The sequence below is a fragment of the Podarcis bocagei genome (genome assembly GCF_964188305.1).
Source record: "Podarcis bocagei genome assembly, chromosome: 15".
Taxonomy (NCBI): domain Eukaryota; kingdom Metazoa; phylum Chordata; class Lepidosauria; order Squamata; family Lacertidae; genus Podarcis; species Podarcis bocagei.
In genome coordinates, this window is record NC_138141.1 from 19,126,466 (window position 1) to 19,140,647 (window position 14,182).

The 14,182-nt window shown below is 42.9% G+C and overlaps 1 protein-coding gene across 2 annotated transcripts; it reads right to left on the bottom strand.

Annotated features, from left to right (window-relative positions):
* Positions 1 to 6,294: 6,294 nt before the first annotated feature.
* LOC308574595 (NXPE family member 2-like) lies at positions 6,295 to 13,824 on the bottom strand. Of its 2 annotated transcripts, XM_081172610.1 has the most exons (7): positions 13,627 to 13,824; positions 13,260 to 13,369; positions 12,560 to 12,620; positions 11,547 to 12,225; positions 9,720 to 9,781; positions 8,437 to 8,655; positions 6,295 to 8,023 (listed from the first exon to the last, which is right to left on the bottom strand). In XM_081172610.1, exons 2-7 carry the CDS (start codon positions 13,338 to 13,340, stop codon positions 7,488 to 7,490), a joined length of 1,638 nt encoding a protein of 545 aa, XP_081028736.1. In that variant the 5' UTR covers positions 13,341 to 13,369; positions 13,627 to 13,824; the 3' UTR covers positions 6,295 to 7,487. The 2 variants fall into 2 exon arrangements, with proteins under 2 accessions (XP_081028736.1, XP_081028737.1); XM_081172611.1 differs by lacking the exon at positions 13,260 to 13,369.
* Positions 13,825 to 14,182: the final 358 nt, after the last annotated feature.

The following is a 14,182-nucleotide window of genomic DNA, read 5'->3' on the forward strand; positions in this document are numbered from 1 at the left end:
TCGTCCAGCAAAGCTTTTCCGGGTTATACGGAGCATTTTACAGCTGTCACAATACACAAAGCGCAACAGATAATGACAATAACTGTGAAAATTTTTACTGATTATTTCCTATCATAAAGGTCTAGCCCAGTATGTGCAACATATACAGTTCATATGTATGGTGTATAATCTATAAGGCTAATTCAAATATTAATACATTTCTTCTTTTCTTTTCTTATTGCTTCTTCAACAGCTGTGTTGTTCTCGATACCTTGGGGACTTTTCTATTCTCACCTAAGAATTGTGTTATACAGGAACTTACAAGAAGAAGCAGTAAGAAGGGAAGAAATGTATTAATATTGGAATTAGCCTCATAGGTTATACATCATACACAATACGCTTTGTGTATTGTGACAACTGTATTTGCGTAGCAAGGTACTGAACTGTTTTGATGGAGCATTTTACAGGCTGGCCCAAAGGAGGTGGTAGAACCAATGGTAGCTCTCTGTGGCTTGTTTGCAAAGCATTTTGAGGATAAAATCACTTGCATCCACCAAGACCTTGACTCTGCTGTTATATCAGATGAATCTCATGGGGTGTCCAGAGCACAGTCTAGTCCTGCTGTGTTGGATGAGTTTCAGTTGGTAAGGCTCAAGGTTGTGGACAAGATGCTCGGATCAGTCAGGGAGACCACTTGCGCTCTAGACCCTTACCTCTCTTGGCTGAAAAAACCAGGAGGGAGGGAACAGCTGGCAGTCATTTCACCCAAGAGGCACAAATCTACCAATCAATGAAAGAGCTTTCTATTCACCACTTTTCCAGTCAGCCAACAAGTTTTTCTCTAGAGAAATGGAGGTGAGGATTCCTACATTGGTCTCAATTCTGTGGAAGGTGTAGCTGAGGGATGACGATTGTTCCCAGTACTAGGAGCAAGAAAACTGCTGGCCTCATGGTGCAAGCTAAAGGCATTCTGGTCAGCTCTGTGAAGGAAGTGGAGACCTTCCCATCAGCCACCACTTTTGATTCCAAGATTCCCACAGCACTTTGCCCCAGGTGTGTATCCAACTGCACATTGTTGAAAACTCAGTGAGAATCCCTTCATCCACTAGCTCGTAAGTATTGGTCTGACATTAGGAATGCAATGTGTAGAATTAAAAAAAAATTGTTATAAACTTGTACTCTGTTGCATCCATCCTGACTTAGGGTGCCCTCCTGGCTGGAAGTGGTGGAGCTTGATGGCACATTGCAGTCAGCATCACATTCACAGAGATGATGCTCTTCATGGGAGACAACTCCTAGGGGCTGTGGGGGCTTCAGACCCCCACAACAAAAAATTTTTTGGGGGGGATGGCCCCCACAAAATTGATGAGCATTCCCATTCAAATGGTGTGTGTGCAGATCATAGAATCATAGAATCATAGAGTTGGAAGAGACCACAAGGGCCATCGAGTCCAACCCCCTGCCAAGCAGGAAATACCATCAGAGCACTCCTGACATATGGTTGTCAAGCCTCTGCTTAAAGACCTCCAAAGTAGGAGACTCCACCACACTCCTTGGCAGCAAATTCCACTGTCAAACAGCTCTTACTGTCAGGAAGTTCTTCCTAATGTTTAGGTGGAATCTTCTTTCTTGTAGTTTGGATCCATTGCTCCGTGTCCGCTTCTCTGGAGCAGCAGAAAACAACCTTTCTCCCTCCTCTATGTGACATCCTTTTATATATTTGAACATGGCTATCATATCACCCCTTAACCTCCTCTTCTCCAGGCTAAACATGCCCAGCTCCCTTCGCCGTTCCTCATAAGGCATCGTTTCCAGGCCTTTGACCATTTTGGTTGCCCTCCTCTGGACACGTTCCAGTTTGTCAGTGTCCTTCTTGAACTGTGATGCCCAGAACTGGACACAGTACTCCAGGTGAGGTCTGACCAGAGCAGAATACAGTGGCACTATTACTTCCCTTGATCTAGATGCTATACTCCTATTGATGCAGCCCAGAATTGCATTGGCTTTTTTAGCTGCTGCGTCACACTGTTGTCTCATGTCAAGTTTGTGGTTAACCAAGACTCCTAGATCCTTTTCACATGTACTGCTCTCAAGCCAGGTGTCACCCATCTTGTATTTGTGCCTCTCATTTTTTTTGCCCAAGTGCAATACTTTACATTTCTCCCTGTTAAAATTCATCTTGTTTGTTTTTGCCCAGTTCTCTAATTTGTCATAATGCCACATAAAACTTTTTTGTTTTATTCTCCAAAGCAGGCAGAAACTTCCCATGTTCTGTTCGTGCATTAGTAGAAAAGCACAGTAAGGAAATGCTTGAGTAATACCAACTAAAATGTCACAATGGTCTTTTCAAAAGGAAGATCTAGGGTGTGGTCAGACACACAAAAGAAAAAATGTCATTTTCGTCATTTGTCTTTTTTTTTGGAATGAAGAGATTTGGGATAACAAATCTGGTGAGTTCCACACTTGAAGCTGGGTAAATGAGCTTCTGTCATGTTGTGATATCTATGAATAAACTCTGGGGTTGGCATAATGTGTTTCTGTGACATTTGGTTGTCCCCCCCCCCCCGTTGATACTGTTTGCATTGAAAGTGGGACCCAGACTGTGAATGGCCATAATCTAGCTGGGAGCAGGGGAGAGACTAAGTCTGCATCTGCCCATACAGGCCACCTGTGCACACCCCAGCAGTGGCTTGCCAAACACGTTATGCTGTCACTTTTGGTTTCATGTTTGTTTTCTGTGATGCTCATCACAATGCCAAGGCCTTGACTGGTAGGACTTAAAGGAGCAAAAGTTGGCACAAACATCCAAACAGCTTCTGAAAGATCAACACACGCCTGACGTGGTGCCGTCCGTCTTAATCCATCAAGGCTGCTCTACTGTGTGCATTAAGCTTATCATAACTGCTGAGGATCCGGAATTATTGGGCCCAAGAGTCACACATTACAGAGAAGGAAGCAAAACACACAATCCCTCTGAATCCAGATAATGGAGGCTTTGATGCACAAAACTGCCTGGTCTACCCTCTCAGGGAGAAGCGCCCTTCAACGACAGTCTCCTCCTAAGTGTCTCCAGCCTTGACCAACATCCCTTTGCTGCCTCCTGATTGATTTGTCAGTTATGAACCCTCCTGGTTACACATTACAGTCATACCTCAGGTTGAAAGTGCTTCATGTTGAGCGCCTTCGAGTTGCGCTCCGTGGCAACCTGGAAGTAACGGAGCATGTTACTTCCGGGTTTCGCCGCTCACACATGTGCAGACCCTCAAAATGACGTCATGCGCAGAAGCGGCGAAAAGGGACGTGTGCATGCGCAGACGTGCCGTCGCTAGTTATGTTTGCGAACGGGGCTCCGGAACGGATCCCGTTCGTATCCAGAGGTACCACTGTATAAAGGTGGGGTGCTTTCCCCTCTGTCGTCATATTTTTTGTACATGGGCATTGGCCTATGCCAGAGGTGCCAGCTTTGGCCAAAGATTGGAGGTCCCAGTGTTGGGTCACGCATGCGCCATCACACTCGCGACATGTGTCACACGTCAGTGACGTCACACATGCACCACATGATTTGCACCTCTGACTTCATGCGCACAATGCGTGCACATCATCAGGAGGAAGCTGAGTGCGTAGCCCGGCACCACGCAGCTGGTCTAGGAACTCATGCTTTGCTGCGTTTGGCTCAGTGCTCGGCTTCTTCTGCCCCCTCATCACTCGGGGGGGGGGTGAGTGCCCTGCTAAACAATATTGAGCAGGCAGAAGTCATCTCAGCCCTAAGGAGTTGGCACATATGGCCCTTGCTATAAGCCATGTGAGTTGGCTGGTTATGCAGCTTAGGCTACTTAGAAGCCAATTGTGTTTCTTCTAAGCTATGTTGTATGTACAGTACAGTGGTACCTCAGGTTACAGACGCTTCAGGTTACAGTCGCTTCAGGTTACAAATTCCACTAACCCAGAAATAGTACCTTGGGTTAAGAACTTTGCTTCAGGATGAGAACAGAAATCGTGCAGCAGCAGTGCGGTGGCAGTGGGATATAGCCCCATTAGCTATAATAATAATAATAATAATAATAATAATAATAATAATAATAATAATAATAATAATTTATACCCCGCCCATCTGGCTGAGTTTCCCCAGCCACTCTGGGCGGCTTCCAACTGAGTGGAGCTAAAGTGGTGCTTCAGGTTAAGAACGGACCTCCAGAACGAATTAAGTTCTTAACCCGAGGTACCACTGTATTCCTATCTGAAGGAAGGGCCATGGCAAGCACTTTGCATGCAAAAAGTTCCAGGTTCAATCCCTGGCAGGATCTCCAGGTAGGACTTTAAGCTCCTCCTGACAGAAGCTCTGGAGACCTGCTTTCTGTGATTGTGGGTCATGGACTGACTGAATGTAAAGTGGCTTCCTGTGTTTCTATAATGATCCCTTGCGACTAGCCAGCTTCCTGGCAGTAAGCTGACTCCTATCAGTTCAAGATAGTTCAAGATAGTTCAGAAACAAACCTCCTGAGCGGAGCCTCGCACTCCTCTCAGCAGCAATAGATGCCCTAGTCTGAGTTCCGCCTCCAACAGGATCTACGCCAGAACCTCGTATGTCTGCCCCTCCTCTTAAAGCTCTCTTTCTGTGGCCCTTCAGATGTTCCTTAACTACAATTCCCATCATCCCTGACCATGGACCTAATGGGATAAGCATACCTAGGTGCTGGAATCACATTACAGGTTTTGGAGAAATATGGAGAGGATATGCTATTGTAGTGTTGCTTCATTATATTACTACAAAATTGTTTTTGCAGAGTTTGACTTTGAAATGCATTTTTGTTTTCTTTGTTGTGTAAACTGCTTTGAGCAAGATTTTTTTTATGGGAAAGCCACATGCAAATAAAATTATGAATGAATATGTAACAAGGTGCTTATGAAATTAATCTCAACAAAGATTCAAAAATCTACTCTTAAGATAATATTTACGTAGGTGCCACTATACACAGGTGAATTTAACACACACTAACCCCAATCTGTCCCCAGAAATTCTGGCAGTACTGGGGATATGAAATGGACCAAAGGAATATGGTTTGGATAAAGAATTGATTCTATATTTATAAATAACTACCAGGATGTTTATTGCAAAAAAGGGGAGGGATATTTAGAAGAATTAAATAATGATTTATGGTTAAGTCAACTCTGGTTCATAGCTATTGCTGAAAAATCAATGTGTACTAGAGCACCAAAAAGAGAAAACAGTGCATTTTCAATTATGTGGCAAAAATTTATTATAGCAATGTTCAAAGAGCTGCTAAATATGCTACTATTAGCATTTCATTCATTCATTCATTCAGATTTATATAACGCCCTTCATCGTAAGATTTCAGAGTGGTTCACAGAATAAAGTACAGGATATGAACAAGTAAGGAATTAAAAACAAAACAGCAAAACTACAACCCCTGCTTACTGAACTAGATGGGCCTTTGGCCTGATCTAGCAGACAGGATCTGCTAATGTTCCCTATCCACTTTCCTCACACCACAAACACTTACACAGTTTTACCAAATGCTGTCTTATTCCCCTTGATTCTGAAGTAAATTGTCCCAAACGTCATCACTCCTTGTTTGGGAGCTGCCCCGGATCCCCTCAACCTTCTTGCTGCCCCATTCTCCCCCTTTTTCTGCAGCTCAAGATTGCACTGTCCTCCTGTGGAACTTGAAGGTGATTAGCTTTGATTGGAATGTACTCCAAACATCCATACAGCAGAAGTTTTTCGACAGTTTTAGATTTTAAAACAGCAGCAGCTGTTTTGAATGTAATAGGATATGTGCTCAGGTAAAGTTTGTGAACTGCCTAAAAATATCTGTTCTCTCCAGTTTGCAATAATGGAAGAAATAAGGGACTTCTTTTCAAGAAATTCTGGCAGTTGCTAGCTTCCTACAGATAATAATAATAATAATAATAATAATAATAATAATAATAATAATAATAATAATAATAATAATAATTTATTATTTGTACCCTACCCATCTGACTGGGTTGCCCCACCCACTCTGGGTGGCTTCCAGCATATACAAAAATATTAAACCTTACATAGCTTCCCTATACAGGGTTGCCTTCAGATGTCTCCTGAAAGATATATAATTTCTCATCTCCTTGACATCTGATGGGAGGAATTCCACAGAGTGCGTGCCACTACTGGGAAGGCCCTCTGCCCTCAGAGAGCTAATTGCCCCACCCTAGCGGTGGATGTAAACACAGGAAAAAACTTCTATAAAAAGTCAGAAATTAAAAGAAGAAAAACACTATGGAAAATCATTTAGATTTTTATTTTTTGCTCTCCAGTGGAATCCTGAACCCGGTTTTCTGAACCAGGAAGGGCGGGGTATAAATAAAATTTTATTATTATTATTATCATTATCTGGTGTTGCATGTTTATAACTCATCCAAAACGTTGTTTCTTGACTAATGTAGCCGAGTCCCAAGTGTCCCTTCAATTTGCAATGCCTGTTAAGCACTAGTGGACCCTCCTCAATCAAGAAGGGGTCAAATTGAACTATGGCAGGACCATGGCGAATAGCTTGATGAAGTCTGACTCAGTGTGCGTCAGTTGTGAAAAAGGGGAATGCCATGTTAGGTATCTTCATCTCTTATTTGAAAGCAAGAGAGACCAGTATCCTAATGCCATTATCTTGCGAACCACCCTTAAACCTTCAGATGAAGGGTGGTACAGTGGTACCTCAGGTTACAAGCACCTCAGGTTACAAACACTTTGGGTTACAGACTCTGCTAACCAAGAAGTAGTACCTTGGGTTAAGAACCTTACCACTGGATGAGAACAGAAATCATGCGGCGGCGGTGTGGTGGCAGCGGGAGGCCCCTTTAGCTAAAGTGGTACCCCAGGTTAAGAACTGTTTCAGGTTAAGAACGGAATGAATTAAGTTCATAACCAGAGGTACCACTGTATATAAATTTAATAAATAAATAAATAACAAAATATTTATACAAACCACTGCATCTGACCACACTTGGTCAGTATTGGTCACCTCACCTCAAAAAATTGTATTGTGGAGTTGAAAAAGTTTCAGAAAAGGGCAACCAAATTGATCAAGTTGAAGAAAGGTTACAACATTTGGGGCTACTTTGATAAAATGGGGGGAAGGGGTCAAATAGTGAAGTACAACATTCTTCAAAGTGTGGAGCAGTGGATCTTCTTACTCTAGTAGGATGTGTTATGTACCCCAAAGCCATCCCTGAGCCAAAACCAGGGTGACGGCCTATGAGATATAAGAGTCTGCTCCTACCTGACAGAAATATTTGTGCAGAAGAAAACCACACCAATTATTCTCCCTATCCCAGGCAGCTTCCCAGAAGCACCTCAACAGGCACTATTTGAGAAAGATGCAAGGCTAGAAAGGTATTTAGGGAAATCCAATGGAGCAAAATATCCAAGTGCACTATTTAAATAAAGTGCTCCATATCTTTCACTGATACGTTTTCTGACCCGTAGTTCTCTGCTTCCTCTTTGCTTTAGCGCTTTAACATATGTAAGTTAAAAACATATCAATCTGATTTCCAACCACATGATCTGGTGGGTGAAGTATGTTCATGCCGTAAGCAACTGTCATGTCCCAGGCATCAACGAAGCCCACCTTCAGATCCCGAAAAATGTCCTTTAGTGCAAGGTGCTGGGCATAGCCATGGAAGTCTGCAAATATTTCTTGTTCTATGGACACCTCCCGGGTGTTCTCCCCTTTGATGATGACTTTTGTATCTGGGCTCCTCAGGAGAAGGCGCTGGATGGCTCCCCGGGCATTGATTGCCCTTCGGATGAAGAGCTCGATGGGGAAGGGGCGGAAGTGCTGGCCCAGACCGATGACAACCACTGTGTCTTTGTCACCTGCCACCAGGTCAATCTCCCGAGCGACGTAGTTATGATCTCTTACCATATACTCAGAAGCAGTCACTAAAGGGTGGTTGTGTTTTTTCCATTGGATTTGGATGTTTCTCTCCATGTCCACAGCGATCAAATTCCGGTGCTTCCCAGTTCCATGGCTGTCAAGATATTTAAGGGCTAATGTGGGAACAGACATAGAATTAATCTAACTTTCTTTGTTCATTGACCTCTCAGAAGATACTGAGCTATTTATTTCTGAATGACTAGTCTACTCTCTTGCATCTGACGGCAAGGAAGACGCAGGACTTGCCCATTCACAAGGATAGGTGAGACAGTCATTTCAGGTGGCAGAACTGGTTTCCTAAACAGAATTAATGCAATAATGTCTGGAAGATGGATGTTGCGGGGTTGTTGTTACTATGTTATGTAATTTTAGGTTTTCATATTGTAAACTGCCCCCTGTTCCTTGGATGAAGAGAGGAGTAGAAGTGAATTAAATAAAGAATGTTCAGGGCACAGAAAAGGATTCTGGCTTACCCAGAAATAGGAATGAAGCTGCTCTGTGGTTTTATCTAGGTGAGAGAACTTACTATTGACTCTCTTTGTGAGATACTCGATCCATTGCCTCACAGTTGAGTCTCCCAGGAGGTAAATTAGCTTTCGTTCCAAGCAAGTGTTAATCTGCTCCAAAGTGTTGAATGTGGACACATTGCAGAACACAGGATGCCACTGGTTCTGCCAGACAAAGCCACTGGGAGATGGGGAGTTCATCCCAACCTGGCACTTCTCACTTGCCGTAGTCTTCTTGCCTGAGAAATGGAATCAAGAGACAAGCAGTGAACTTCCACTGAACTCTGAGACTGCAGCACAGTTGTGGGGGAACCAGCATTCTACAGTCTTTGGGGAAAGTCAAGGTTCCAAGGCGGAGGAGGAAGGAAATAAGCAAATACCTAGCAGAGGCAGCATTTTATTGTTGCCTCTTAAGTCTGCTCCTGGCGAACAATATGCCAGTTCTGAAGCCAGAGTCATTTTCAGGGATTCTGAACAGCACACAACAACAATTTATTTATTTATCCTAATTATTTGGCCAACTTCTTTTATCACAAGAATTTTCAGAGGGCCTGAAAACCTCAATAAAGAATAAAACCAAAGAAAATTCAAAGCCAACAAGTCTCAGCTTTAAAAAAAACAACGAATCAAATATCTTTAAAAAACAAACAAAACAAAACTCAAAGATAAACCAAGATTTATCTACAGCCTTACCAAGGCACACAAAAAATTGGGTGGGGAAGAGATATGTAGGTCTGGGTCAGCAGCCTGGATGAGACTCAGGAAATAAGATTCTTAGGGATGGATGGCACCAAAGTTGTGACAACTTAAACTAGGAAGGGGACAAGCAAAGGAGGATGCCTTCACCCCAGTGCGGATCCCCTTTATAACATATACAGCGCAACAAGACAATGACCCACTCCCCACAACAGTATCAATATTACTAATCTGACCCAACAAGCCCTACCCCAAACACACAAACAAACCACAATGCAACCAACTGAATGCAACCAATCAAGCTCTAATCTCTTGCAATGACCTTAAAATAGATAAATATATAACTAAGAGTCCTACCCATATGATGTTGACACAAGAAGCATACAAAAACACTGTGCAATAAAATGAAATAACATTATCCTTTTCCTCAACCGCATGATGTCCATGGCAACAGTTTCCTCATACTGAAAGCAAACAAACTGTGAAAAAGACTATCCGAATCAAAAGTGGAGATGCTATGTGTACTTCTCCTTGTTTATTTGTTTGTTTTGCAACACACACACACACAACTTTTAATAAAAACTAATTGAAAGGAAGTCCAACTCACTTCCACAAGCTGCAACGCTAATGTCCCCAAATGCCTGCGGGATCTCAGCTCCAATGTTGGACCTTCAAAAGAGAGAAAGCATCCATTATGAAATCCAAGTCAGACTAGGTGTCCTCCTAAGAGGACTAATGGCTTCAACCCACCTCCTCCTGCACACACCTAAATGGCCTCTATGGGAAATGGAAGCCTTGCATAGGTGGATCATTGTCCAGGGCTGGGCAGGAGGAGTGGTGGAAACTGCCTCCCCATCCCAACCCTTCAGGGAGGAGGAAGAGGAAAACAGTATAGATTTACATCAGTGGTTTACGAGATGTCACAGCTCAGAGACAAATGAGGGGGAAAGTGGGGAAATAATGGGAGAGGAGGAGCAGGCAGAGCTGGAACAGCTGCTGGTTGACACGTTGTCACTAGAAAGCATTCCAGACCCACCATCTGAACTTCAGCTGCAGGTCTCAGTTCCTCTTGGTCAACCAGCACGATGCAGGTGTCAGGGACTGGGCAGAGGAGGAATGGAGGAGACCTCCTCCCCAGTCTGGCCCTTCCAGAGATGAAGAAGACAGTTCAGACTTACAACAGGGGTTTGAGGGAGGTCACAACTCAGAGGCAGATGAGGGGGAAAGTGGGGAAATAATGGGAGAGGAAGAGAAGGCAGAACCGGGGCAGCAGCAGCTGGCTGACACATTGTCATTAGAAAGCATCCCAGACCCACCATCTCCCAGAACACGGCGAGCCTTAAAAGTAGGAGAGCAAAGAGCTCAAAGACAGAGGACACATAGCAGCACCGTCAGAGGTGGTAATGATGATGACGAATGAGGAAGTGGGAGAGAAGGGGGTGGAGATTCACTCGGGACGACACCATTATCCAAGAGGCTGGGTTCTATAGTCTCTCTCTATAAAGTTTGAAATAAAAAGGGACTAAGAAATTTTCCCTTGTCTTTATACTTTCCTAGGCAAAGAGCTGGGAGCTGCTGACAGCACCCTGATGATTGTGATCTAACAAGACAATTATTGTAGTGCCATGTTCTTATTCGATGCAAACGGGAAATTATATTGAAATGTCTCAAGGGCAGACCCCAGAGTGTCTTCATGCCATGGAGAAAGTTAAAGTTAAAATGTTACCTTGGTGTAATAAAAAACAATTAAAATGGAGTCCGAATCCAACTCATCATGGAGCAGCTGCTGTAACTATTCGCCTGCTTATTCAGACGTATAACTTTTCCTGTGCGGTAGATTCAGGGTATGTTACTTCAGTTAAAAAAACTATTGTGATGGATCTTTGCCTCTAGTGGTGTTGAAAAGTAAAATTAGTGCCTGGGGTGTAAGAAAATAAGGGAACACCCACAATTTCTGTTAAATTCAGATTTCGTTGTTCTGTTTTCAATTTCCCCTTTCATTCTTCTAGTTCCCCTTTTGGATCATCTCAATCCCCAGCTCCATATGGATCAAATGGAAGTGTTGATGAGCCCATAGACAATCATCTTGCCCTGTTTGTATATACTACCAGCACCTCACACACAAACACATTGCTGAACTGAAGAGAAAGAAAGAAAGAAAGAAAGAAAGAAAGAAAGAAAGAAAGAAAGAAAGAAATCCCTGGGTCTCAGTGCAAGTAAAATAAGTGAAATGTTCACCCAGTTATGGCAAGCACAGGTGAAAAAGCACCTCTGTGCAAACTTTGTTCTCAGGCAATTTTTTGGGAAGGTTTTTGTTAATACTCATCCATCTCAGGCATTTGTCTGATGCCTTCCGATTGCCCAGGAGCACAAATGCACAGTTCAGAACTGTCCCCAGGTAAGATATTTGCATATTGAACAGAAAAGAACATACCTGTCAAAAAGTCTCTTTTCCAGGGCTGTGAGATATGAGATGGGCTTGTTGTAGGACTTCAGCGAAACAAGAGCTTCACAAGACACATTCTTTGGTTTCACGCAGTAGAAGGACTCCTTGTCTCTCCTGTCCAGATACTCACACAGTTCTTCTTTTGTTGCTATATTAAAACCACAGTCGCTGAAGACATCCAATGTTCCTTTTAAAAACCTGCCCCTGAAACCTATTTTGTTGTAGCCTCTCTTCCTCGCAGCCCACAATGCAGAAACTCCTTCACTGGGATTGATGAGCCGGAGAGATGCTCTGACTTTGCCCTCCCAAAATAAAGTGAAATGGACCAGGTAAGTTCCATTCTTATGGTCCTCAATATGTCCAGATGCTCCGGCCTTAAGGCTTGAAGAATAGATCCTTGCTTGTAAGAAGTCTCCTCCGTACTCCTTTCTGTTCCCCAAATGGTTGTACAAATCCAGTCGAACTATCAAGGGATCTCCAATGCAATAAGAATCCTTGAGGTTTAATATTGTGGCTTTGCTGTTCTTGGCACTTGTGGTGGTCTTTATATCCTTGAAAGTTACATTGGGCATCAGCTGGTCTAGTTTTTTGAGAACACCTCTTACATCTTTTTCTTCCCATTCCATCCCACTGTGGCTTGGGAGTGGCGAAGTCCTCCTTCGGTTATCTTTGATTGAATAAGTTTTTGTTAAAAGAACCCAAATACCTTAAACACACTTGTGATACTAAATAATACAACGACATCGTATTGTACATTATTCATTATATTGTACCACAAAATTCCATACCTGCTGTTTACATTTCTCAAAGCCTAAAAGGTCTCTATCCAGTTATCGACTAGAGTTGTCTGTTACCACTTTACTGGGGTGGGGTGGGAAATGTGCCTTCTTTATTAAAATAATACATATGCTTTGCAACATGGTTTCAAATGCTCTCTGATATATTCCTTGAAATAATGCCTTATGTGGTTATGATTTTTTTTAATGAAATAAAATCCTTACCATCTTCTGTAGCAGCATGAATCCGTTCTGCTTGCCCCGTGAGACCTCCAAAGATGGCAATCTGGAGCAATCAGTGAGAAAGAAATTATTACAAGCATTCACAAGGAGAGAATGTAGCTCAGTAGTATGTATTTTCATGCAGAAGCTCCTGGTCCCATTCTGGACTTTCCAATCTCAAAAAAGGATCATATAGCAGCCGTGTGAAGGGAAAGACTTTAGATTGAGATCCTGGAGATCCACTGCCTCTCAGAATTGGTGATATTGACCTAGAATAGATGGACCAATAGTCTGACCTACCTAGTATGAGAAAGCTTCCTACAAATACTCTGCAGGTATTTAAGAGATTTTAAACCTTGAACCAAAGGTTTCTACTGATTCTTCCTTTATCTCTGCTTAGTTTTGGTGTGTTTTTACCCACTAGGCAGTAAATGGGCAGCTAAAGCCCTAGTTAAAAGGGTTAAAGAAAACTTTGTTGATAAAACAAGACAAGCAGCTTCATGATAGTGCCAGTCGCTCAAGCTCTCCTTCTTCATTCTAAAAACATTTTCAAGTCCTTACTAACACAATATTTGTTGTAATCATTTTTCCAGAGAAACATAAAACTATTAATCAATTATAGACCTTTTTATGTACCACTTTCTTGGTTGGCCAACCATTTTTTATATATACTGTATACAGAAAACGGGGTGAGGATTCCAACCTTGGTCTCAGTTCTGTAAAAAGTGTAGCTGATGATGATAATCGCTCCCAGTGCAAAGACCAAGAATGCTGCTGGTTTCATGGTAGAAATGAAATGTGCTCTGGTCACCTCTGTGAAAGAAGCAGAGGGGTTTCCCATCAGTCACCACCACTTTTTATTTCTAGTTTTCCACAGAACTTTGCACCAGAAGCATATTCAACTGGATCTTGTTGGAAACCCGGTGAGAAACCCTTAGACCACTAGCATATAAATATTACTGTGACAACAGGAATGCAATGAATAGAATAGCGGCTCTTCTTTGTTGCATTCTTGCAGACTTAGGGTACAATCTTTGTATTTTCTGCAAATCAAAAAAGGAAAGACTTACTTTGGGGGTTCACACAGAGAGACTTTATCTTCTTCTGAGTGGAAACAACATCACATCCTCAGGTGAAAAGAAGTCCCCTGCCACCTTCACAATATCTGAACCTGCCAGGCAGTTGGTGCTGAAAATGGCATCAGTCAAGAGGATGACTCAGGAACCAGTACCTAACCTGAAATTGTCTGTATAATTTCCACTGTGAGTGGAAACAATGTAGGGAGTGCAGGATCCAAATGGAACTGGGTTTTGAGCAAAACCAATGGCATAGGCTTTGTTGACCTAACTCTCTCTCTTCGCAGCAGCCACAAATAATAAGGAACGCCTCTGGAGCTGAATCTCCTTCGGCCACTTAACCCCTTGTTCACCAAGATTGTTCTCCTATAGCACTTTCTGTAAGCTTCCCATCTCTTCCAGCCTGAAAGCCTGCCTACCTGCCACGTAGCACGGTCTGCTCACACATGGGGCTTCCCTCCATCCCAGTCCTTGAGCCCAGGAACTGGTTCCATTCCTGAGAACAGAAATGAAAGACGGAGCTAGTTTCAGAGCGCGGCTCACAAACTGC